This window comes from Rhea pennata, chromosome 7 (genome assembly GCF_028389875.1).
Source record: "Rhea pennata isolate bPtePen1 chromosome 7, bPtePen1.pri, whole genome shotgun sequence".
Classification (NCBI taxonomy): domain Eukaryota; kingdom Metazoa; phylum Chordata; class Aves; order Rheiformes; family Rheidae; genus Rhea; species Rhea pennata.
This window is the reverse complement of record NC_084669.1, coordinates 35,267,693-35,293,131: the sequence shown is the minus strand read 5'-3', so window position 1 is coordinate 35,293,131 and position 25,439 is coordinate 35,267,693. Positions and strand designations below refer to the sequence as shown.

General features: G+C 36.9%; 2 protein-coding genes across 5 annotated transcripts in view; one reads left to right on the top strand and one right to left on the bottom strand.

Annotated features, from left to right (window-relative positions):
• CTNNA3 (catenin alpha 3) overlaps window positions 1-25,439 on the top strand; it is a 456,698-nt gene that overhangs the window by 118,661 nt on the left and 312,598 nt on the right. The gene's annotated exons all lie outside the window — the stretch shown is intronic.
• Window positions 9,635-25,439, bottom strand: part of LRRTM3 (leucine rich repeat transmembrane neuronal 3) — an 82,065-nt gene continuing 66,260 nt past the window's right edge. The window contains exon 2 of the mRNA XM_062580679.1: window positions 9,635-9,844. Within this exon, the coding sequence (XP_062436663.1) occupies window positions 9,635-9,844 (210 nt within the window). The remainder of the gene's footprint in view (window positions 9,845-25,439) is intronic.

Genomic DNA, 25,439 nt, shown 5'->3' with positions numbered 1-25,439 from the left:
CTTTCCCAGCCTCATTTATGACACACTTATATAAAAGTAGTGAAATTATTGAAATATACGGTGCTGAAGGGGCACATTATTTATTATTAATGATTATTCACAACCCTAGTTGAAGAGTTTTTGTTTTTTAAGGAGGACAGAATTAGTTTATACAAATATATACAGTATATTTGTATATACTGTGTGTGTGTATATGTATATATATATATATAGAATATTTTTATATACCATATATCTATATAAAATATAGATATTATAAAATAATATATATATTTATATATAATATAAAATATATAGATATCTATAGATATTTATTTTATATAGATGTATAGTATATACAAACATGTATTTGAATTGTATATACTATATATCTATATTTTATATATATTTATATATAAATCTGTATTTTTATGTATAAAATCTATACATAAAATAAAGATATATAGTATATACAAATATATATATATTTGACTTTGAAATATGTTTCATTAGTGCTATCATTTCATGATTAGACCAGATTGAGCTGTTGCTGAATTGCATCCACCCTAGAAGTCTATTTCTTATGGAATACAAAGTGGAAGGTCTTTTATGCGAAAACTTGAAAAAAGTTATATGACTGGTCATTTTTAACTCCTTTGCTGTTCACGACAATAACTTGCATTCTGTTTAAGCCATTTGACCTCATTGAGGCTGTTATGTTGATCCAAAGAAATTCCATACTAATGTAACATTAGTTAATGCTCACTTGTAAATTATTACTGTTACACGTGTCGTATCTTTACTGGTGACAAACTGAAGTGTCCGCTATTATGAGTATATTAGGTCTTTAATGTAACAGGACTGGGTGAATTGAATGAATTCCATATTGCAGGCTCATTTGCTGCCACGCAGCAGGTGCTCTGTTGTAGTTAACCATCTGAAGAGACAGTTTTAAGAATGATTTATTTACATACAAAATTGATATTGATGAAGTGGAATATAAGCTCCATGCCATGTGGGATTTTCACAGTTGTACACACTGCACTTTAGCTTACATAAAAATTCTCAGCAAGGTTCTAGTGGCAAAATGTTAATTCCTTAGGTGTTCATTAAAATAACATTAATCATAAACTCTGATGTTCGTGTTGATTTATGCTGAAACTTTACAATTAAAATTAATCAGCTTCTATAGTTAGGAAGAGCAGGAAAATAGACTTTGGCCTTGTTGCTTTATAATAGCACTATTCACTTCAACATTAGAAAATTTTTTTAGGAATTTAGTAAGCATCTGCTTTAAATATGGATCACACCGTCAAGCCTATATAGAATAAAAGGTTCATGTATCTGGCAGTATTTTAGTCTTGTAAGTCCTTTAAAGGAATATATGTTATTTCTATGATGAAAGTGTGTGGCAATACTTATTGAGAAACAGTATTATTTTTTATTTACCATTGCGATAGACTTAAGAAAACTGAAAAATGTGTTGGTTTCTGGTGAGCTGAACCTTGATTTTTAAGAAATTCCCTGGGAAAATCTGATAATTAAATCTATGGAATTTTAGATTATATCTGTGCTTCAGATGGTGGGATGAATATTGCTCAAATTACCTGAAAGTCATCAGTCTGTCATTACTACTGACATGATAGTCATATTTGTGTGCCAAAAATGGAAGTGAGAATTGTTATTATTAAAATACCCTATCATTCATTTCTACTAGAACAAAGAGAAGAGGCAGCATTTCTTGTCGAAGTAAATTTACTTGCAGGACTTGAGTGCTAAAACTTTACTTGGCATCAAAGAGAACTAGACAGAGTTAAAAAAAATGGACTATTAAGACACTGCCTCTGGCTCAGTAAGTCCCTAAGCTACAAATTATTGTGGACCATGGGAGCATCTGGGGAGAAGTATTGCTGTGTGCTTGCCTTATTCTTCAGCTCTCCTTTGGGCATCATCTTTCAGCTGCTGTTGCAGACAGGTTATCAGGCCTAGGTGTAACTTTGATCAGAGCCAATATAACCATTATTATATTCATTTACAGATATTTATGCTTAGTTCCTGGAAATATGGAGAGGTATTCTGTAATTTTATACCAAGTTGCATTTAAAGACCAGCCAAAAACTTTCCATTTGGTGCTGTATCACAAAAAGAAAAAAACTAATTTTCTGAGGAAGTGTCATTGTTACTCCAAAGAGCAGTAACATCTAATATGAATATGAAACGAACCTTCTTAAATTATGTCATTTGGTTGCAGTTTATCCATCAGCATTGCATTATATTTAGCTAAAACCAGTAAGATGTTGAATAATAGACTTCTAGAATGAGACAAATTGAATCAACTGCTGTCCATCACAGCAGTTGTCATGGACATTGGACTTAAACTTTGGCAAACTGACTACTCTTCAATGTCTGAGAGTGACAGAAGCAAAGAATTCATAGCTTGAGCTAAATAGTTACTGATCTCTAAAATTTCTCCTGTTTTCCTTTCTCAATTATTATGAGGATAAGTACAAACCTGTGAACCATGTGCAACAGAACTGCTCTTTCATATTTTGGTAGACCACTTAATTCCTGTCCTATCTTATATGGGTATCAATTACTTTGACAATAATTGGCAAACACATGGTTTATCTTGTGCAGTCATACAGTCTTTAAATTTCTAACACTAATTACCCACAGAAAGGGTCCTTCTCTGTGAGAAATAAACAGGCTTCTGAGAGTCTAATAAGCAATTGAAAGGTATGAGTTATTTGAATTGGACCTAGCACCCAGGTACAAAACAAAATACTAAGGAACTGGATTTGGTAAGTCTCGATGAAATGTATGGTAAATACAGAATTCTTGCAAAGTGGGCTATGAACTTTGTCTCTGCGGTCAAAAATTTCTAGCTCAAGTGTATGTGATTTGCAATAGTGCTGGTAAATGCTGTTATTGCCATTGTTGAGGAAAAAATTGGGAAAAATAGACAACTGAGAATTCTGCTTACTGTTAAATGTGGCATTGTGTGTTTCATTGCTGAAACACATTTAAATACTTTACTGCCACTGGTATATTCTAATTAAGAATTAAAGGAAGTGATTGAATTCACAACCTCTCTTCAAACTGTGCCACAGTATCATCATTACCATTTTTACAAGACTAGTCAACCCCATCCTCTTCCACGGAAAGTTCTTAGAATCCTCAGGAGGAAAACAGAACCGGTTGATTAATTAATTAATGTTCTGAGTTACATTAATGCCCCCATGCCACCTACATGGAAATGCAAATCTATTTTTGATGAGTGATTTTTTGTCAGCGGTTGAAAATCAAATTAGTTTACATCTTGGATGAGAAAAGGATTCTACCTTCAGAAATAGGCTGGATTAGGTAAAGAGAAAAGAGTGGTTCAGCAGGAAGTAAGTAGTGGATGTAGTTATTGTGTGGTTGAGCTTTATGCTGTATTATTCATTCAGCAAAGAATAAAAGCAAATGCAAAGGAGAATGCAAACTTACATGAATTTTTGAGGATCATGTCCTCCACACTCAAAAAATGGGTCATCTTAGTGTGCAGGCAGGAGACCTGCATGGATGAACAAGCAGCTCCTGACAGAACTCAAATGTAAAGCAAAAGTATACAAGGGGTGGAAGCAAAGTCATATGATCCAGGAGGAATATAGAGACACTAGCCAAGTGTGGAGGAGTGGGTTTAGGAAAACCAAACCTAATTTTGAGTCGTATCTATGAAGGATATGAAGAACAGCAGGAAAATCTTTTATGGATATATCAGCAGCAAAAAGAACACTAAGAAAAATGTGTATACGCTGCTGAATGAGGCAGGGGACAAGTAACAAAGGACATGAAAAACTCAATGCCTTCTTTGCCTCATTCAGTTTTTAAGATTTGGTAAGATTTTCCTTCAGGAATTCCAGGCCCTAGAGACCTGTGGAAAAGTTTGGAGCAAGGGAGACTTACCCTCTTTAGAGAAGGATCAGGTTAGGGAATATTTAAACAAAATGGATGTACACAAGTTTCTGGGCCCTAATGGGATGCAGTCATGTGTGCTGAGGGAGCTGGCAGATGTCATTGTAAGGAGACTCTAAATTATCTTTGAAAGGTCATGGTGATCAAGAGAGGTTTCTGAGGCCTGGAAGAGAGCTAATGTCACCCATGTCTTTAAGAAAGGCAGGAAGAATGATCTGGGGATCTCACCTTGGTCCTAGGGCTGATGATGGAGTAAATACTCCTGGATTCATTTCCTCGCAGATGAAAGACAAGAAGGTGATTCGGAATAGTCAGCATGAGTTTAGAAGGAGGAAATCATGCTTGACCAGCATTAATAGCTGTCTACGATGAAATGACCAGTTCAGTGGATGAGGAGAGGACAGTGGTTGTCGTCTACCTTGACTTCAGTAAGGCTTTTAACACTGAGTCCCATAACATCGTAATTGATAAACTGATGAAGTATGGACTAGATAAATGGACAGGGAGATGGACAGAAAGCTGACTGAATTGACGGGCTGAACATGTTATGGTCAGCAGTATGAAGTCCAGCTGGAGGCCAGTCACTAGTGGTGCACAACAGGTATTGGTATTGGAGCCCATACTGCTTATCTTCATTAATGGCTTACATAATGGTAGAAAGTTCACCCACAGGAAGTTTACAAAACTAGGAGGATTGGCTGATATAGCAGAGGGCTGCACTGCCATTCAGAGGGGCCTTGACAGGCTGGAGACAGATGGAAAGGAGCCTCGTGAAGATCGACAAAGGCAAGCACGGAGTCCTGTACCTGGGGAGGAGTAACGTCATGCCCCAATACAGGCTGGAGGATGACCTACTTGAAAGCAGCTCTGCCGAGTAGGAGCTGGGGTTCCTGGTGGGCAACAAGTTGACCCATGAGGCAGCAATGTGCCCTTGTAGCAAAGCAGGCCAACAGCCTCCTGGGCCACATTGGGATGAGTGTGACCAGCAGGTCGAGGGAGGGGATCCTACCCCTCCGCTCGGCCCTGGGGAGGCCTCCCTTGCAGCGCTGACTGCAGCGCTGGGCTCCCCAGCACAGGAGGGATGCAGACACGCCGATGCAAGTCCAGCAAAGGGCCACAGAGATGATTAAGGGACTGGAGCATCTCTCCTATGAGGAGAGGCCGAGCAGGAAGTCTCTAGCCAGGAGGAGAGAAAGCTCCCGGTGGGACGCATCAATGCGTATAAAGATCTGCAGGGAAGGCGTACAGAAGACGGGGCCAGACTCTCCTCAGTGCTTCCCAGCGACAGGATGAGAGGCATTGGGCCCAAACTGAAACACAGGCGATTCCACGTGGACCTAAGAAAGCACTTGTTTACTTGGAGGGTGGTTGAACACTGGGGAGGTTGCCCAGAGGGGTTGTGGCGTGCCCATCCTTGGAGACACTCAAGACCCAGCTGGACATGACCCCAAGCAATCTGTCTGGCCTTGCTTTGAACAGGGGTTTTTGACTAGACGGTCACCAGAGACCATCACGCTCAGACTTTGTGATTCTCTGCATTCCTCTTCTCTTCGTGTATATTGAGAGTAGTTTGCTTTGTTTTCTTTCACATAGTTTTATTTTCAGGAGCTAATTATAAACAACCTGTCATCACTTTGTCTTGCTACATTCTCTAAAACATGAGTTTTGTTGTTTTCTTTTCACCTGTTCAATTAAACTTTCTCTGCTAGGTGAGATGGCAACTGAATATGGTAGTTTGTAGTTGACACTATATCTGGCAGTGTCATTTGTTTACATTAACTATCTCTGAGCAGCTACATTGCTAAAAAGGCAATCTCTAGAATTTATTACAGTTCCATTGGTGTTAGAGTCTTAATTTTATTTTTCATATTAGTGCTGTGCTCTTGCAGATTTATTTTTTACCATTACTATTTAATTCTAGCAGAATTTGAATAGAATTCTAGCAGAGTTGACAGTAAAGTGAACTACACAACTTCTGAAGCTGGTATGTTTGCTGTATTTAGTTGTATATTGCCAAAAGAAGTTTGATATCTGAGATATATCTCTCATTAAAATGTATATATGTTTCTTGTTAGTGTTTGCTCTCAGATCTCTTGCAAATACTTTACACAGCCCTAAGTATTGCAAATTGGGATCACTTTTAAATTGAAATGCCCATTTACTTTCTTGTATATCTATTATTCTGTTGTTATTTTCTAGTATACTGGTTCACAGTTACATTTCAGACTGTCTTGAGACATACGAAATAGTTTGTTAGATTCATCATTAATCTTCTTCTGTATCTTCTTCTTTTGATAGGACCTACACTCAAATACTTGTACTTAATTTCCTAATGAGTGTTTCAGCCCAGTAAATTGCTGTACAAGCATGATGCAGTGATGGATGGTGTGAACTGTTGCTTGTACTTGAATTCATGTATGTAATTGGCTGGGGTTTTTATTGATAGAGGTTACACTTTTCCTCAATTTGCATTTTGCAAGTATAATGAATTTGCCCAGCTTTTTCTTAATAAAATGCTTTCCCAGGGTATGTTGGTATCAATTAACTGTAAGACAGAGATTGATCCTGTTGTTACCTCTGTTTCAGTTTTATGGATCTCATAGCAAAGTAAAATGATATATGAAAATGACCTTCTATAAGTAAATATCTGAGCCCATAGGCTCAGCTCACTTTCCTCTTGCTAATTTGTAGCTGAAAACATTGGGGTTCAATTAGAAGGTACACTTTTGTTTTGTTCACATAACCAGGTCATATTCTATTTTTGTGCACTCTAAGTCAGTATATAGCTGGCAATAATAAAGTTGGAAAGTAGCCATATATGCAATAGAATTGAACCTTAAGAGCAAGTCCTTGTTTGAGTTAGCTTTACCAACTCTTTTTAAAAGCTTTTATAATGTGAATTCTTGGAGAAGGTACCTACCTGTCACCTAGATTTCTTGTAGTCATCTGTCTTGTTAACAATAGCAAGTTTCAGATTGATGTAGTCCATTAAAAAGCAGTATCCAGTTATATGTCCCAAAACCTGTTTCAGACCTGGTTAGATGTGTGTGGTAGGCATATGCTCCACTGTTGTTTTAGGCCCTAGGATGGTTTATCTGAGTGGGCAGCGAGGCTACAGAGAGCCTGGCCCTAGAAATGTCCACACCTGTGTGGTGCAAATTGCTGCTACTTCCTTACCCTGCTTTTCTACTTTTCTCTACTGATGTGTTGGAAAAAAGGACTGATGTTTCAGGGGAGTGTCCAAGTCAAACCAGATTAATTAACAGATGCTTCTTCCTTGAGGGAAAATAACAGGAGGACAAACCTGTCTGTGTGTCTGTACTGTTGTGCTTGTTTTAACCCGCTTAGTCAAACCAGTTTGCCTTCTCTTGGCATGAGCAATTTTTTATCCCGTTCTTTTTTTCTCCCATTCCTTAAGATGATGATTGATGGGCCTGAGTTCATTAAAGTGCTTATCATTTATGATATTCATGTCATACAATTCTCCATGAATTAGAAGTGCATGGATTCTTTGATCATTTGTGCATTTTGAGTAATGCAGTGGGTGAAATTAAAGGCTAAGAAGGACAGTGTTACGAAGAACTGAAATCTCTTAGGAGGATGGTATTAGAACCTAACAGGTCAGACCTTCTGTGATGACCAGTATGAATAAACATGAAACCTTCAAAACAACACTGAAATAGAGCAGCTGACTACTTCTTGCAGTACAAAAATCACTTGATCCAGAATGGCACCTTCATTTTCAGTTTCATTGTGTAATTAGAAAAATGTATTTTCAAACTGTGCGTAGTAAAATTCCAGCATTGCTGAAGATGATCAGAAATTCACAGACCCATGTAGTAAAGAAATAAGTAACTGAAGAGTGTGAAGGTTAAGGTGAGTCTTAAAAAGACAAGTAATATTTTGAATATCAAATAATTTATGCAAAATATGTTACAAAATCTAGGATGCTAAATAACCAATACAATGTATTCTGGTTTGACACTTTGTTTCCACTTAAAAGATAGTGAATGAAGATTCATTTGTTAACAATATTTTGAAGGTATTTTTCATCATCATATTTGCTTTATATTTAGTACAAACGGTTGAATTGTAAATTTCAGTCTTCTGCTTGGAAGCCACACTAAAATATGGTGGGATAAACATCCAGAAAAATAGATTTGTGGTTATATAATTTCTCTTTATTATAAAAAAGTTGCTTCACCATATGAAACTTTTTTCCCCTATATTTTGGAAGGCTTATGTGTTCCCTTTTATATTTTGCCCAGTCAGCATGGTATATGTTCCTAATTTCTGTAATCTTTTAGGATTACAACATGAGGGTAGTATATAAAAGTTTTTCTTGTACAATATTGAGAGATTTTGAAGCTTTAAAACAAAAGATTGGGATGTACGAATGCTTCAATACAGATATTAAATGGTAGACAAATAAGCAGTGTAGTTATTTAAAGATTTAATATTACATTTGATATTTGAAGGGTTTTTTTCTTAGCTTGATGTAGCATAATGTTAAAGGACTGTTTACTTTTGCCATTTGGTCCAGATTACTGCATTTTTTCAGCAGAGTAGATGTTTCTTGCTTTTGAGTAATAATTTACGTTCTTGGAATAGTTTAACTCTATGGCCCTGCTCCTGTTGTCACTTCTATTAGCAGCAGCTGTTTTTGATAGTAGATTTTGGCTGTTGTACACGGCTTGCCAAATTCTGACTGCATAGTTTAAGGATCGTTTTGCAGACTAGAAGAAAACAATGAAATTCCGTTGTGAATATTCTTCGAGATAACTTTGCAATAAATTCTAGAATGTACAAGTTGAAATCTTTAAATAGAAATATAGATGCCTGAATTGGCAGGCTATACTTACAAAGCAGATTTTGTAGTGACAGCTGCCTATTAAAGTCTTCTGTCCATTTTATCTTGCAGAACAGTAAGATTTTGCAAAACTTTATCAGTGTCAACTAACAGCTGCATACATAACCTCTGTTGTTAAAATAAATGTTTATCATTACATTTTTTCTGATTTAGAAATCAAGCAGTATTTCAAGGCAACAGGTAAGGCTAAGAAGTATTGTTAAAATGTTTTTTGATTTTTGATTTATAAGAAAACTTGGCTATGCACTTTAAGGATTTCTTACATATCTGAATAGTTAAACCCTCCTTTTGGTTAATATATTGTCTCTGGAACAAGTAGATAAAATTCTACACATTATCCACGGTAAAAACAGTGCATATTCTGCACATCACAGAATTTTAGATTAAAGTTTTCTGGGCAAAAAAGCAGTAACAAAATGATCCCTACAAAACAGAGTAACTGAATAACACAAGAAGTAACTTTTGTTAATTTAAAATTTTAGAAACTGAAATTTGTAAAGTAAGATGTCATTAAATTATGGTACTGTACATACCAGCTGTTGTTGGTAATTGAAACTTTACAATATGAAAAATACATTGCATCTGTACAGTTTATACAGGTAGGTAGGATGAGTTTTGAAAAAAGATTCACTTTAAGGGTCATACTCTGAAGTCAAAAAATACTGCACAACTTAACTAATTACAAATTGTAGACTTGAAACAATTCATCTTCGTGATTCTTTTTAAATTGAACAGGGATTTTAGAATCCATATTGTTATGCCTTCTCACTTTTGTCCTTCACGTTACATAGAATTTGGTTGCAGCCTCTGCTACAGAAAAAGAAATGGTTAAGCCAGCTGCTGACTGTGTTCACTGATTCGTGCTGCTGTTGTTATTGTGCTCAGATCCAGATCAGTTTCTAAGTGCGTTTCCACTGTTTCTTCCTGGGAATTTGAGTCATAGGGCTTGTGAGCAAGCAGTTCATGATGTACACCACAGTAACTTATTGTGGGCTGATCATAGGCAAGAAATGTTGACACATTCATAGACAATGGTATCTAGAGGAAAAAAAACAGGTGAAAAACAGCCAATTAGCAAAGCACATAATGAAATTGTACTTACACAAATTTGATGCTGAGTAAAAAGACTGTCCAAAAACATTAACTAAAGCCAAATGTAGTGCTGCATGCAAAAAATTTCCTCATTCTCCTTGTCCCTCCCCCTCCTCCCCTGGTCTTTAGTAAGATTTTTCAAGTCTAGTCACCACTATTTTCTATCTCATGGTATAGGACTAGGCATGTGATTGAGTGTATGTGTGAGTGAAGGAGAAGAGTCATAGGAATGTATTGAAGATATGACCGAAGCTAAATAATCTTCAGACTGTAATTAGCTCTTGCTAAAATCTGTTTGTCAGGGAGGAGGAAGAGGAGTAACTAAATTGGGGATATATGGAGTACTTGAAATGAAATTTAAATGGCTTTTAAAGTTGAAAGGTGACTAATAGCCCATTCTTGACTGTATCAGCATGTCATGCCTTTGGTCTCTTGGGAAATACAGATCACCATATTTATTACTGTTTGTAGCATAAGCATAGATTTCAATCTAGCAGCTCTCAGTAAATGAAGAACCAAGATAGATCAAGAGCTTCATTCACTGTTGTGCTGTTGTAGCTGGAAGCTTCTCTATGCCAGATTTAGTTTAAGTGACTTAAGCTGATAAGTTATTAAAATTTTCTTTGACTATTTTTTGGGGGATTTTAATAACAATTCAGTATAAAGTTATATGCAATATACTTCAGAATCAAAGGTGTAATTAATATAGGTTTTGAATTATAAGTCTACCATTAGATTTATTTTTATATGTATTAACAGAGTCAAAGGATGAAAAAGGTGATTATATTATAAATGGCTGTGTGAGTCATGCACTGAAGTATTAAAAAAAAAAAGCAGATTTCCAGTTCGTTATAACATTAAAGAGAATTGTAGATTTGTCACTTACTGTTCTCTTGCTGTTTTTGAAGGCTGACTAAAATTAATTATGAAAACAGGTTATATTTAAAATATTTAAAAGTATTTTGTTTTTAAATATGAAATAATACAAAACATGATTGTTTCTGATTGAAGTAACTGGTTGATGTATTTATAATGATGTAGTCATGTGGAGAGAATTCAAGAGAGAGATTTTACTCTCTCTTTAGCTTTACTAAGCTAAAGGTGAATCTTTTACCCATAAAAAAAAAATCCCTACTCCTCCTAAGCATGTCTTCTGTTTCCCCTGAGCCTCCCCCTCTAACAAAGGCAGCAGCTGACCCTTTTCCCCATACAAACAGTTGCTTTCTCTTTTCTGCAGTGAGAACTGTGGTGAAGCCTTTCTTGATACTAGTTATTATTCACTGAAATACTGAAATAATGCATCCTGGGTTTATGTATTAACAATAAATGTTTTTTTTTTTTTTTTTTTAACATACTCTCCTTTGATAAAACATGAGGATTATAAAATAGAATACCTTTTGGAAAATGGAGATTCATTAATTTTTTGACTTGCTAAGTTTTCTACAGCAGTAATGAATTATTTCCTTTATTTAGTTCTTCTTTTTGTCAAATAAGGAATGTAAAATACCAGATATTCAGCCAAAGCTTAGACAGCGAAACTGTTTTGGAAAAAGCAGCAGTATCATATTGTAGGTCACAAACTAGTTTTCACTTGTGCCTTGTGCTTCAACATCACACAAAAATGCTTTCATAGATTTGCTTGGCAACTTAGAAGGTCTAAAGACATCCGGTAGAAAACACTGGCAGCAAGTCTTTATAGGGACTAAGAGGAGGTTATCAAGAAAAGGAACCCAGACTTTTAATGGAATCACAAGGCAGAAGGACGAGAGACTGTAGTAAAAAATTGAAAAGGAGAGGCTCTGACTTGATGTAAGTGGAAAATCTTTTACCATGAGGACAGTTGAGCACTGATAATTTGCACAGAGAGACTGTGGAATCTCTGTCCCTGGAGATGTTCAGGACCAAATGGGACAAAGCCCTGCGCAACCTTGTCTGAATTCAGTATTGACCTTGCTTTGAGGAGAGTGAAATAGAGAACTCCTGCAGCTGCTTCCAGCCTGAATTATTCTATGACTCTGTGCCTGCAAGGCACGTGAAGATAGACTATTTCCTCAAGCTGTAAAATTAGAGGAGGAGGAGTTGTTAATTTTTTATCTTATTTTTATTAGGCTTTGCCTTCCCTGTGTAGATAATCCCCTAGTGAGTGACTGAAGAACTTATTTGTAATTTTTTGACCATCACTAGTATTTGCGGTGTTAATTGGCATAATGACGAGGTTTAAGAAAACAATGAATTTATAGCTACTTAATAATGAAAATCAAACTGAACTTCCCAATCACTGATTTCTGAATTGAAATAAGCGTTAGAATTTTAGGAGTCAACATTTACCAAAAATCAAGCATGTCAGTGAGATATGCTATGCTATTTTCATTAATGAAAGATGGATTAAATAAAAGGCTGCTGTTCTCAGATTTGATTCACATGGGGAAAACAGTTAAATATTGACAGCGGGCCTAGTGATAAAGAAGAAAGTGACCAGTGGATTTTACTGGAATAAATCAGTTTGTGTCATATCTTTGGTCTGCAATTTTGTATAGATATCTCTCACTTTTATTAATTTCAGTACTTTAGTATTAATGTGTTAACACAGATCACTGGAGTCTCTGATGGTGACTTCCTTCCAGAGTGTAATTTGAGTATGTGTTTTGTCTTTAAATACTGATTTTTCCAAATGAGAAAGATCCTTACCTGATGGAAACTCTGTTTCTTTGTATATCTTCACTGAGGAATTTTGTCAAGTGCTTTCTGGATATCTAAGTAATTGTATCGGTTGGATCTCACTTGTTTGCATGCTCATTGGTTCCTTCAGGAAACTCCACCAGATTTGTGACTCATGACTTTGTCTCCCCATTAGAAAATGTTCTGGCACAGGAACATTCCCAATTTCCTCTAAGCTGAACACATGTAAAAATAAAAATAGTTCAACTATGACCTTACATTCTTCAAACACATCTTTTATACCTTGATCTTTAATAAAAGATCCAACAGCAGACTGGTAAGGTTCATACTTCTGATGTGTTTGAAAAATATATATTTTTTTTGTCTTTTCCAAATTGTTTGTTGAACCTCTCTTTTTGGTGCATTTTTTTTTAGTTTAATCTGCCAAAGTTTGTAATTCTATTTTCCTAATTTGATAAGATATTCACCTCTTGGAAGGATGTTTCCTTTTGCTTCCTGTATTTACTTTTGTTTTTCTCCTTTTTTCGCTCATATATTTTCAGCTGTCTTTTAGACTTTCTGAAGTCTTTTGGTCAGGTGTACTTGCCCACTTGCTGTATGGGCAAGTAACACCTTGTTGAACAGGTAGATGAGTACTTACTACAAGTAGGAAGATGGATGCCTCACCTGTATGTCTACTTGCTCGTGACAGCATGTTGGAAGCTGTGTTCTAAAAACAGCTCATATGCTATGTAAAACATCAAAGGAACAAGTGACTCTACTGAATATATAAAGTTATGTATTACTTTTCTGCTTACATGCAAGTATCTGTAGCTCATAAGGAGTTAAATAACATTAGGTATATGCAGCTTAGGTATATGTAGTACATCATGTGATTACACTGTCTGAGTTTGAAGAATAGCTGTTAAACTTGTGACAAAGCTATATTTTTATAGGACAGCATAAAAAATTCAGTGGAAGATACCTTTTTCTATCCCAACTCTTGTATTTGAAACATTTAAGGGTGAAGGCACCATACTGCATTGTATTTGTCTAGTGATCTGTATCTCATCGCTCATAAAAATTCATGAACTGCCGTCGCATTTCAAGTAATCACCTTAATTTTCCCCCTCATTCCACACCCCCCAGGGAAACACTGGATAAATAGCTAATGCTTTTCTTAAAATAATAAAATGAATTTACCTTAGGAAGAACTGTGGTATTTTAAATGAATGCAGTAGGAAGAAATGCTCCCCATTTAACCCACTTCATAAACACTTACCATATTTTTTCCCAGACTATTGAACATTCTCTTTTACAGCTCAAATTGTATTTCCAACCCTGATTTCATGAATGCAGCAAAATATTGGATGGTTCACCGCAGGCAAGGATAACTTACAGAGGCTGCAATGCCACGAACAAGTGCTGTCTCTTGCAACTTTGTTCTTACAGTAGATGAAAGACTACGTTTTTGCACAATATCCTCCTCATTATCATGGTTGCATCCAGAACACTAGTCCCTAAGTGAACTCTGCAAGTAGCAATTTCAAATTCCAGTACAGCCAGCACATATGTTATGCCTTATTATAACCAGGACTCTCCCTCCACCCCTTAATAAACTATGTCAGTAAACATTGAGGCTAGAAGGCATGAAATGTCGTAAAGAGTGGACAGTAAGGGGCAGTGGCATATGGTCTTTGGCTGGATGGGGAATCCAGTAAATGTGCTGGTACTTGCTTTTTCTCTGCCCACTCAGCTCATTTTGTCGTATTTGCGTTACCTTATCTTGCAGCACCAAGAGGTGGTGTGTGGCACTGAATGCCAATCTACACTCCCATGTTGATTTGGAATCCAGAAATGTTGTACAATCTGCCTTCAAATGTGCTGTTTCCCACATTTCACTTGGAATAGCTAACACAGAGATACTTAATGCCACCTCTATCAAAACAGATGATACAGGTTGATACAGTGTGGAAAATCAGAATCTGTCCTTGCATGTTGGATATAACAGCTGAGGCTTGGCATACCTTTTTGAAAAAGGTTTGGGTATACATGTTAGTCTGGAAAAAGTGTGAACAGTTATCATACTTAATATCTGGATGTATTCTCAATGGCCTTTTTTCATGTAATTTGTCTGTATTGCTGACATTTGATAATATTCTATTTCTGGCGATGTTAGAACACAAAGAAAGCAGAAGGGAGGAATGAAGCGCTTTAATTGCTTCAGACCTGTGATCAGAAGCATGCTGGTTGCAATTATGGGCTTGCTGTACTTTCTTGCTAATGCTAATATGTGTTAACAGAATGGTACGATGCAACAGCCTTTCAATAAAGCAACACTTCAGGAACTCAGTCAGTAGTGTAAGGTGGGCTAGGCAAATCATATGTGCAACTGCCATGAAATCTTGTATACCTGCATACATGAACTATTTCACATGTATATTGTTTCCTTGGGTCTGAAATAGAAAGCCATAAAGGAGGAGATCTAAGGCCTACTCAAGATTAGAAAAACAGAATAGCTTTTGGATTAATGTAGTTTGCCTCAGTCTGGTAAAGTTTCTTTTCAAAAAAAAATTTATCTGGTGTGGTTTTCCATTACTGTTTTCTGAATAGAGGTATGAAATTGTATTGTCAATTCTAGCAATTATAGCTTATTCTAGCAAACGTGAGCCATATATGATGGAACTCTTAGAAGAGTTCTGCACTGGTTCTCCTAGAGGTTCTCCTAAAAGAGCAGATACTGCATTCCATCAGATGGGCAGACCATTCATGTGGAATGCAGTATCTGCTCCTTTTCAGCAATTTATGATACTCAGACCTGTTATAAAATCTCCCAGATTGTATTTACAATCTTATCCCTTCCCTCAGGCTGCATCTCTGCATCCTTAGCAGTGTCCCCTTCTGTCTCTGATTTCTTAGAAAAGTCAGGATCTGACCCGTGCCATATTTCTCTCTAGTGTAAGTATCTGAGGAAAGAGATGTCTAGGTCGCTCCACCTTGTGCCGCGGCTCATTTGTGCACATCAGAAAAGGCCGCTGCCAGCTGCAGCTTTACTGCTGTTTAGCTATGCTGGGTCACTTTGGGTTTCCCTGGTTATAGCCTGGGAGCAGAGATGTCAGCCCTCATTGCAATGCCTCATGGCATTATAATTGGACAAAGAATGTCAGTTGTGGCAGTTTTCTTAATATACTTCCTTCCTTTTCCTTCCTTTGCATTTTTCCTTCCTGATTTTCTTCTGATAGTGATGTGCATCTTGATAAAAGTTCTGTCTCTACAAGCTTCATGCTCTTTCAACCTTTTTAAAATTCAAATAAGTAATACTGCAGTATTTATAATGATATCTTTCAATGCTGATAGTAGTTCTGGAGCAAAATGTACTGAATTGTGTCATTACTAGTGATGTGTGGACTTCAGATTGTTTGGAGTACAGGTGTAGATTAGTTGAGCATCCAAAAAGCCCAGGCTTATCTCAGATTTACAGTTCAGAAGCCTTAAAATTGCAATTATTATTCAGGGAAGCATCTGTCCTGCACACTGAATTTCACTGCATAGTATTAAATCTATGTAGAATAGAGGGGAAAAAAATTCCAACCAATTCCCTTATCTTTTCTGGTGAGAAATCTAAAAATGCAAGCTTATTTTATATGTAAAATGCAGCTAAAAGGTTGCATTTACAAAGCTGAGTAGCAAAACAGGAATTCTTTTAAAAATTATTGTGCTCCATCCAGACAAGAATTTAATCCAGTGATAATGTTTTTGCATTTCTATTTTGATCCAGCCTGAAACTTGAAATGAAAGGTTACCACAGATTAAAAAGGAAGTTAAAAAAAGATGGTGACTGAGAATTTGATTCTAGCTTCCCTCTAGCAATTATAGAGACCTGCAGGAAATAGATTATTTTATCCAGATTACATCTGTATATACACTACTGTGAGTATACTGTAAACTGACTAGGGAGGAGAATGCTTCTAGCTGCAGACAAATATTTTGACAGTCAGGAAAGATGGAAAAGATTCTAATGAAGGCATACAGCATTTACTAAGTTTTTGGATCTGTGTTTTTATCTGATCAGTTGACCTTGGCTTGGCTTCTATAAGAAACAAAACTGTGCTTCCCTCCCCCCCTCCTTTTTAATTTCTTATATTTAGACTGAGAGGTGATGCTTTCAGCCTAAGGAATTTGGTACTTTTCTAAATTTAATAGACATGGAGTGCCCAAACATTTGGGGAGATTTCAAAACTCAGCCATATAACCCTGGAAACGAAGAGGCCAGCTGTTCGTGCTTCAGGGCATAGCCACAGGTCTGGAGTGGCTTAAGAATGTGGACGTGGGAAAACATGATAGGGGAAGAGGATATTACCCATGGAGATGGCAGAGATGGGGAGCTGAAAAAGAGCAGGTCATGGACAGGGGAGAGGGAAAAAGATAAAGGAGGCTGGACAGTGATGTAGGAGATAAAATGAGCTGAAGGATGGAAAGGGAACAATAGAAGTGATGGAGCTGTGGTGTATCACTTTGAAAATGTACAGAATGTAGGAATGAAGGCATGGGAATATATGAGAACTGTGATATGAGAACTGAATCTTCTCCATATAGAAGTCAATGGAATTTTGCTATTGGCGTCAGTAAAAATAAATAAATAAATGAATAAAATAAATAAAAAAGAGTAAGCCCTTATGATAGATATCACTGAACCATCTGAATCAAAATTAAATGCTTTGTTCCTGACCACTGTGAAGAATCCTGATCATTTCAGGTGAGCCCTGTAACAATCTTGGTACTTTGCCACCCAGTATTTTCTCCTTGTGATGTATTTGGCATATTTTTAAATTTACTAGAGGTTAATTTTCTAAAAGTACTATTTTTATATACTGTGCATGTAAAACAGTGCTTTGGAGGAATAAATACCTTGGGTTTAGTAGATAGAGAATAGATTAGAACAAATTATAATTCTAATATTTAAGAAACTTTATCTAAATTAGCTCTTTCATGTTTCTTAACAACTTGATTGCAAACTGAATTGCAAGTGAAGGCAGTTTCTGTCTTCATTTGAGAACTTCCTGAAAACCTTGTTTTTACTCCTTCTGTTTTGTGTACCTGCAGCTCCGTTTTCAGCAAAACATTGATGAAGCTTTTTGATCTCATTTACTATCCAGCATTCCTGAATATCTCTGAACCTTCTCTAACTGCTTGTTTCCTTTCACATCTGCAGGTCACTTGTCACACAGTGCTTTCTTTTTGACACTCCTACTTTCTCATCCCTCTCTCAACTCCCTGATGCACCTACTCCAAACCTTGCATGTTCCTCTTTTCAACGTGGTCTAAACAGAAACCTTTACCTGTTTCCCTTGATCACGCTCTGTCCTACTTTCTCATTTTCCTCATCTGCACATTTCCTGTCTTGTTCCTCTACTTTTCTGTTTCTCAGTCTTTGCTTCACACAGGGCCTGGTGACTGTTTCTGCCTCTGCCTTTCCTTCTCCAGGGACTCCATCTTTCTGTCAACCTGCCGGTTCTGCTCTCTATCCTGCTGCAGCCTTGTCCACTGAAAAGTGTCTCATCTTACCCTTCCTGAGAATTGTCTCCCTGTAGCCAGGGGAGGCAACGCACTGGGGGCCATAGGCACAATTTCTCAGATTTTTCCTGTCTGTCCCATGCAGTCCTCCATAGGTGCACTTTTGTTTTCTCACACAGTGTTGCCAAGGATTATAATGTTTATTCCAGATTTTACCTCAGAGGTTTCAGAACATTTTACCCTGTTTCCTATGTCCCATTTTTCTCTGATGAGGAACTGCTGTTCCCTAAATCTCTTCCCAATGCTCTCTAGGAAAAGGAAAAAATTAACTTGTACTTTTTTTTTTCTATTGCTTTAAGATGCAGAGAAAATGCAATGTAAGAATCTAATCCAGAGGAAATCATGTTCACATACTGGACTTTGGCAGTTCTGGTTTTACTTCTTGTGCTGGTGGGAGAAAACCAATTGAATATACCCTCCCATTAAAGTTCAGAACATGGTATTTCTTTGAAACGTTGTCATCTATTTGTGCCCTTCAATACAGTATGAATGTAAGATACAGTATTTGTGCTTTTATAAGGTTGTGTGTGTAATGTAGATAAAGAGGAAATTTAGTGGATTGCCATGGGTGCCAGGCTTTGCAAATGCTCACGTTACTTGTAGTTGAGGTGTTACTTGCATCAAACGTTACTGGGGTTGTGGTGGTAAGGTACCACCCCAGAGCGCTCCCTTCAAGGCACAGCATAGCAGCCTTGCAGATATTCTGCTCCTCAGCTGTCTCTGGCTTGTTCCAATAACTTAGGTAGATCATAGAGTATTTAAAGTACTTTCCAGGGTCCTGGTTTACAGTTAGGTTTATAGTTATAGATAGTTAGGATCCATCAGGAATTACTAGGATATTTGTTCAAACTTTATAGCTGGCTTCTCCTTCTGGAAGCTGAATCTTTGTTCCTTACAGAGTCTTAGGAGAGGACTGTAGTAACATTGCTCTCTTCTCCTCCTGTCCCCCTCCCCCCTGAAATCCTCTCTGTGATTTAGGGAGAAGTCTTGCGTGTAACAGGTCTCTGAAGCAGCATATCCAATAGCTTTCTATGCAAGCCCCAGAGCTGCCTGGTAGGAGTTATGATACAAGAGCACATATCAGATTGCAAACTGGTCCTATTTCTTTGCTGCCTGTTCCTTCAAACATATATTTACTTAAAAATAAAGGGAGATAATTAAACTAAAGATTCTGTTAAAGGAATAAATAATTCTGTTATAGCCAATTTGTGAGAGTCACGGATTTACAATGCAGATTCTCCTTGCTCTTCTACCAAAATGTAGCTCAGCCATGGGGACAAGGTTTCCAGAAATCACATCTGTCTTTTTTTTTTTTTTTTTTTTTTTTTTTTAACCTATACTGTGCCTTACTAAAAGGCAATGAGTAGCTTAGATTATATTTAGGACCCTTTAAAGTAGTGAAAATGGATGTATGCAAAATTGCTAGTCACTTTTAAAGAGCCTGGTTTTCATTTTTATTAGAAATAACTTTAAATTCTTTGATGATTGTTCTTTAAAACTTTTGTCTGCATTTTTCAGCCTTACGAAGTCCAAATTCTAAAGGCCTGGGAAAGGGCAAAATGTTGTTAGATCAACTGGTTAAAACTTTGGCATGAAATGTCATAAGACACTGACATTTAGTCACCCGGCTTTACTTGTGAATGGTAGGCAGGAGTTGCAAGAGTGAAGGAAGGGCAAAAGGAAAGATAATTTAAAGGTTTTTTTCTGTGTCTCAAAATTATTTTCTACTCGGTTCTACTCAGTAATTAAAATCTTACTGAAGTATAGGCAGCAACAATAGCTTTTATCAATAGCAAGACTGTTCTTTACACTAAGTTAATGCCCACTTTGTGAGGGAAATCAGTGTTTTCTATTCAAACAGCAGATTTTTCCAGCTGTTGTGTGAACTTTTGACATGAAAATCTCTGTTCTGTTGCTCAAAAACAGTTGTGTTTCTCTTGCTATGATTTTCATTCTCTGCAGTAAATGTGGGAATAAAATACAGTACTGGTATGTTCCATGCACTCTGCTTGAGTTTGGTAATTTTTCTATTCCAACATATTAGTCTTTGTTTATCAGATGGTATTTCGGTTACCTTTGGTCCCACATGGTAGGAAACAATTCAACTGAAACCAAACATGTATTCCCATCCATTTGCTCTGTACCCAATCTTCACTGTCACGTTAAGCCAAACAGGTGTTGTAGCTGGTACGTTCTTATCAGAGAAAGACAAGAACAAGGAAGGAAAGCACAGATGGGAAGCCTACATCACACCTGCGTTTTAAGCTGTTCAGTCCATCCCTTTGTACACACTGAGCATGAAGACCAGAAGTAGGCTCCATGGCAGTATAGAAAACACTACTTCAAAGCTCCTATTGAAGTAAGTACTGCTTTACTTGCTGTTCTAGTGGCTGAATGCTCTATGTTTATGTTGATTAGAAGAAAAAAAAAGAGGAAAAAAGAAATCAGCTTTAGAAAGTACATGATGAGGAATATAATCCATCAGTAACAGCATACTTACCTGCTCAATGTTTAACATGAATTTTGAGTAAATTATGATGCAGTGTATTCCCAGAGAGGGGAGGGTGATGCTTAAAAGAAAAGGGCAGGTTTAAAAGCAGGAATCAATACTTTTGAACCTTTGTGTTGAGTATTGGATATATAATCAGTAAGCTAATTTTTTGGGGTGAGGGAGAGGGGATGGTACAAAGTACTATCAGCCAGTGTTGGCTTCCATGAGAAAGCCAGGCAATTTTAATTAGTATTGTCAATGTAGATTTGGTGTCTTAATTTTAAGGTAAAAGGAATTAGCATTTTTTTTTCAGCAAGCTGGGTATAATAGTTTTGACAATGGCCTTTACCAGTTTTTGAAGTGCCAAAATGACTATGACCCCTTTTTCTTCTGTTTTTTAAAAAGATAAAGATGATGATAAAACAGGGCAAAAGAGTTTTATTTTTCTTTCTTATTCAGTACATTGGGATTCAGTTTTATTAAGACTAAGAAATAATGCAATGTAGTATCCTAGTTACAGACATTTTTTCTTCAGTGTTACTATCTTTGCAAATTTTGAACAGGGTGGCATTTCCTTAACATCTTTCCTTCCTGCAAAGAATGTGACATTCATGGGACAAGAACAACTTGTGACTTGGTTAGCTTTAATTGCTTTCTGGGCCTTGAAAGCAGTATGTATTGCATTTTTAGTTAGACATTCATGTTAGCTACTGATGTTCAAAATGAATGAGTTCAAAATACTCATTTACCAGACAGCATAAATATCTGCACTGTCCTTCAGCTTTGGATTTTTTTAAAAAAAAAAATAACAGTCTTTCAAGTTCTAATGCAGCAAATTCAATCTGGGAAGTTAGTAGGTTTGAGAGCACATGATTATGAGTAAAAAAAAATTGTCCTTTTACTTGAGGCATTGCTTGAGATATGCAGTGTCATATTTAATAATTAAGTCTATATTTTCCTAAATTACTTCCAGGTAAGTTATTACAATTCAATCCATATCTCTTAAGCAGTACCTTTTCAGTTGTTTTTCCTTTGTATATAAAACTTAGTATTTATTGATAGGCTCTGTAGAAGGCTTAATTATTCTAGTATCATTTCAACAAGACAGCTGTGAACTTTGTATGACTAAAAATAAATCAACACAAAGCTTTTACTCTGGATACTGGATTAATTATATATTCAGTTCAAACTAACTAATAGAAAACATTGGTCTTATATAGAGAAAACTAAGTATTTTTGTCCTAGTAAAATTTGTTGCAGGTTGATAAACCTGACCACTATGCCTTATCTTATTATAATTTATAATTTACTAATCAATCTATGATCTTTAAACATGAAGAATTTGCACAAATAAAATTAAAAAACACATGGAAAAAGACAGTTGCTCTGAAGTATGTATTTGTAGAGAGGTCTCAAGGACAATACATTTGCAAGCCACATGTAGGCACATGTTTATGTACTGTGTATGTACACTCTAAGTCTTGTGGACAAGGCCTAGAAGAGGTTGGTGCAACTCCTTGCTGTCTCTCAGGAAGCTTCAGAGTGCTGTAAAGGAAACTAGACTCTGTTGATCCCTTGCAGAAAGAAAGGGAGATGAATGAACAGAAGTAATGAAGAGGCTGGAAACACATTCAGTTTGTATTATACATTTCATACTTAGGGGAGGCTGATCTCTCTTTTTCTTTTTCTTTCTTTCTTTTTTTTCTTTTCTTTTTTTTTTTTTTTTAATATTGTATCATAAAATTGAAGAAACAAGACAGTTACTATTAAGTTTGGAAAACTTGTGTAAGCCAGGCTTAGTTAAACACTAGTGTGCCTTGGGTGAACAGTTAGAATAGTTTAATTAAGTACCCTAGAGCCTGGCAAGGCTTGCAGAAACCAAAGGGAAGACTCTGTTTAGGCGAGCTCTGTGCATGTCAGGTTTGTGCATGGTATTTTGGGGTATTTCTCTTAAGGGGCAAAAATCACTGAAAAGCAGCTATATCCAATACCTAATCAGTTACAGCACAGATAGCAGCTGATTTTACAGATTTATGTTGAGCATGAATTTTCTAGTAGATAGTGGGACACTTTGGACCAATGTAGGGCTATAACTACTTTTTTCCAGGGGTCCGTTGCTCAAATGTTAGATTCTTATGTTTTGGAAAGGCTTGTGTTCAATGTGATTAATATGATGCTATTTTCTTTATCCCTCTCCAATTATTTCTATGTAACAAACAGTTTTAATATCCCCTAAGTGCTGTAAGAGGTGATCTCATTACATTTCCTCAGGCTTATTTGCAGAGAAATAAAATAGCAGCACAAATAAATTACACTGACTAAACAAGAAGTTGAAGTATTATCTACTCTGGGAATCTAGAATCATGAGTCAGATCCCAAAGAAGTCATGAGACTAGGTTAAAAAGAGAATAACTTGTTGTTAATACAATCTTTAGTTTCTTATTGTTTGCTTTTTTGTTTTGCGGCAGTTAGGGCAGATTTTAAAGCTTTTCTGTATAAGTACGAAGATAAGATACTAACCTTTTTAATGAAAGCTGAGATTCTTATCATTCCAAAAGTTAGGGGTTAGGAGAAATCAGGAAACTTTGTTTGCCAAAATTAGGCTACTGTCTCATTCCCATTTGCTTTCCCTTTTGTTCCACTCTGTCTTTGGCTACTTTTCAGTAAAATGCCCTAACGCTCTCTTTTCTGAAGAACCTCATTGGTTTTGTTGCTTAATTTTATTTTTCCTTTTATACAGGGATGTTTTGGTGATGATTGACTTTGCCTGAATTTCTTCGTCTTTCCTCTGTTATGATCCTTTTTATCTTCTCATACCTGACCCCTACCAGCTGTATAGGGACATCCAGCCTCCCTGTATTGTCACTGTTCACTTCCCTCTTCTTTTTCTTCCAACTTGTGCTCAGATGAAAAATATTTATTTCTTCCTGCTTTCTTGACCTAGCTGTCAATAGCCAGGTGCCTTTTGTGTTGTGCAGGATTCTCAACATGCCATAAGCTTTCCTGACTCCAGGAAAAGAACCAGGAAAACCTGGTGGTGCTAACTCGCAGTGAAACCACTCACTGTAGTTTTATATTTTGAGCATTACTTTTTTCAGCATATATTTTTAAACAGTTCTCCTACTGAATGGGCTGTGACTGTGGTCCCCAGAGTCTCATCCTGCCAGCTGCTGTGTGCGATTCTGTCTAACCAAATGCAATGAGCTGATACGGCATTCACACAATTAATCCAGCATTTGTCTAGTGTTTGCATACATTGTGGTTGTTTTGGCCAACAGATGTGAGGGCCAAAAGATTTGTAGCTCTGAAGGGAAGAGAACTTGTGCTGTCTGTGAGAGCACAGAATAAGCCTTATTAATGCTGTGGATTTTCTCTCTCAAAATTTTTAGTATAGAAAACTGACTCGAAGTCAGACTTCATGTTTTTTTTTTTTTTTTTTTTTGAATTACACATTTCTGATGGCTTGAGATTAAACTGGGGTACCAGTTTAAAGAAGGTAATGTTTTCAATCTTTTTTTCTCCTTACATTTCTGAAGAAGAGGTTTTCCAATCACATGTACAGTTGCCAGAATCCTGTCTGCAGGGTTCTTATGCGAGAGTTGTGTTGGTGTGCCTGTGAAGAGGCATCACATGTGCTCAGCCATACAGTGTGCTGGCAAAACCATTCATGAAGATGCAGCTATGCTGAAGGAAGCTTAATTTTGTTAGTTTAACTTAGGTCCATCAGGATACACTTCAGCTGGCACAGGAGGTCTTTTGCTATGTCTGGGTTAGATTGTGCCCATGACAGTGGTTGCTATTACAGTAATACCAGCTGATTTGCTGTAGTGTTGATGCCTTCAAAGGTCAGTGATGTGATATGATATCAGGAACATAGCAATTTAGTGAAACATCAAGCTCTAGGAGCCTTACGAAGTGTGCAAGAAATGTGAAAACTGTACAAAGACCATATCCCTCTCTGATAGCTCTTTGTGACTGCTGTGTTGTTATGCGAGACAACGCTGATCAGTACTTGCGGCTGGCCAAAACATCCTGAGATACAGCATATGTTGATTCATTTAAAAGCCACATCATAAAACTGCTCTTTTGGGTGTAGGAGGCTACATGGGAAGAATCAGTTAAGTGGGGAGTTTTTAGTTCATTCCCACGTTTATTGCAATATGAACTCCTCTTTCTACATTTCAAATGACCAGTTTCCATGTAATAGTGTTCTCAGGCACACAGTGTTCTCAAACAAAATAATAAATAAGATTAAAAAATCTAAGTTACATTCATAGCTTGCATCAGCTTACAATATGAGTAGTATTACTTTAATGACTAATTCAGGTATGCTTGTCAGAAATAGAAAAACAACCTATGCTAAGACTAGTGTAATCCTTTTGCTGGTTTTGTGGTCCCAAAGTCGCTTGGAGTGCCTGTCTCAAATCCAAACAATGTTTCCAAATGCTGAGTTTTGCATGCTGATCTTCAAATTAGTTAGATGTAGGTAGACAGATTCCCTTGGGCTTCACTCGTTTGTCAAAGCTTAAATGGATTGTTTATTGAAGGCAGAAAGGTGATTTTATTTACTTTGTAGTAAGCAATGCCAGTGGAAGGTACTGCTGATCAGACCGTGTGCTACGGCAAGTGCTGCGCTGAAACTCAGCGGGAGCTCACAGCCCGATGGCTCGTGTGTGGGCTGGGGGCAGAGAGCCAGGCTGGCAGGGGGGATCCCTGGGTGCCTGCAGGTAGCGACAAGGCAGCACTTAACAAGCAAGGTGGGCTTGTGCTGCTCAGTGGTTCTATATGAGAGGGGAGTGGAGAGAACTGGATCATCAT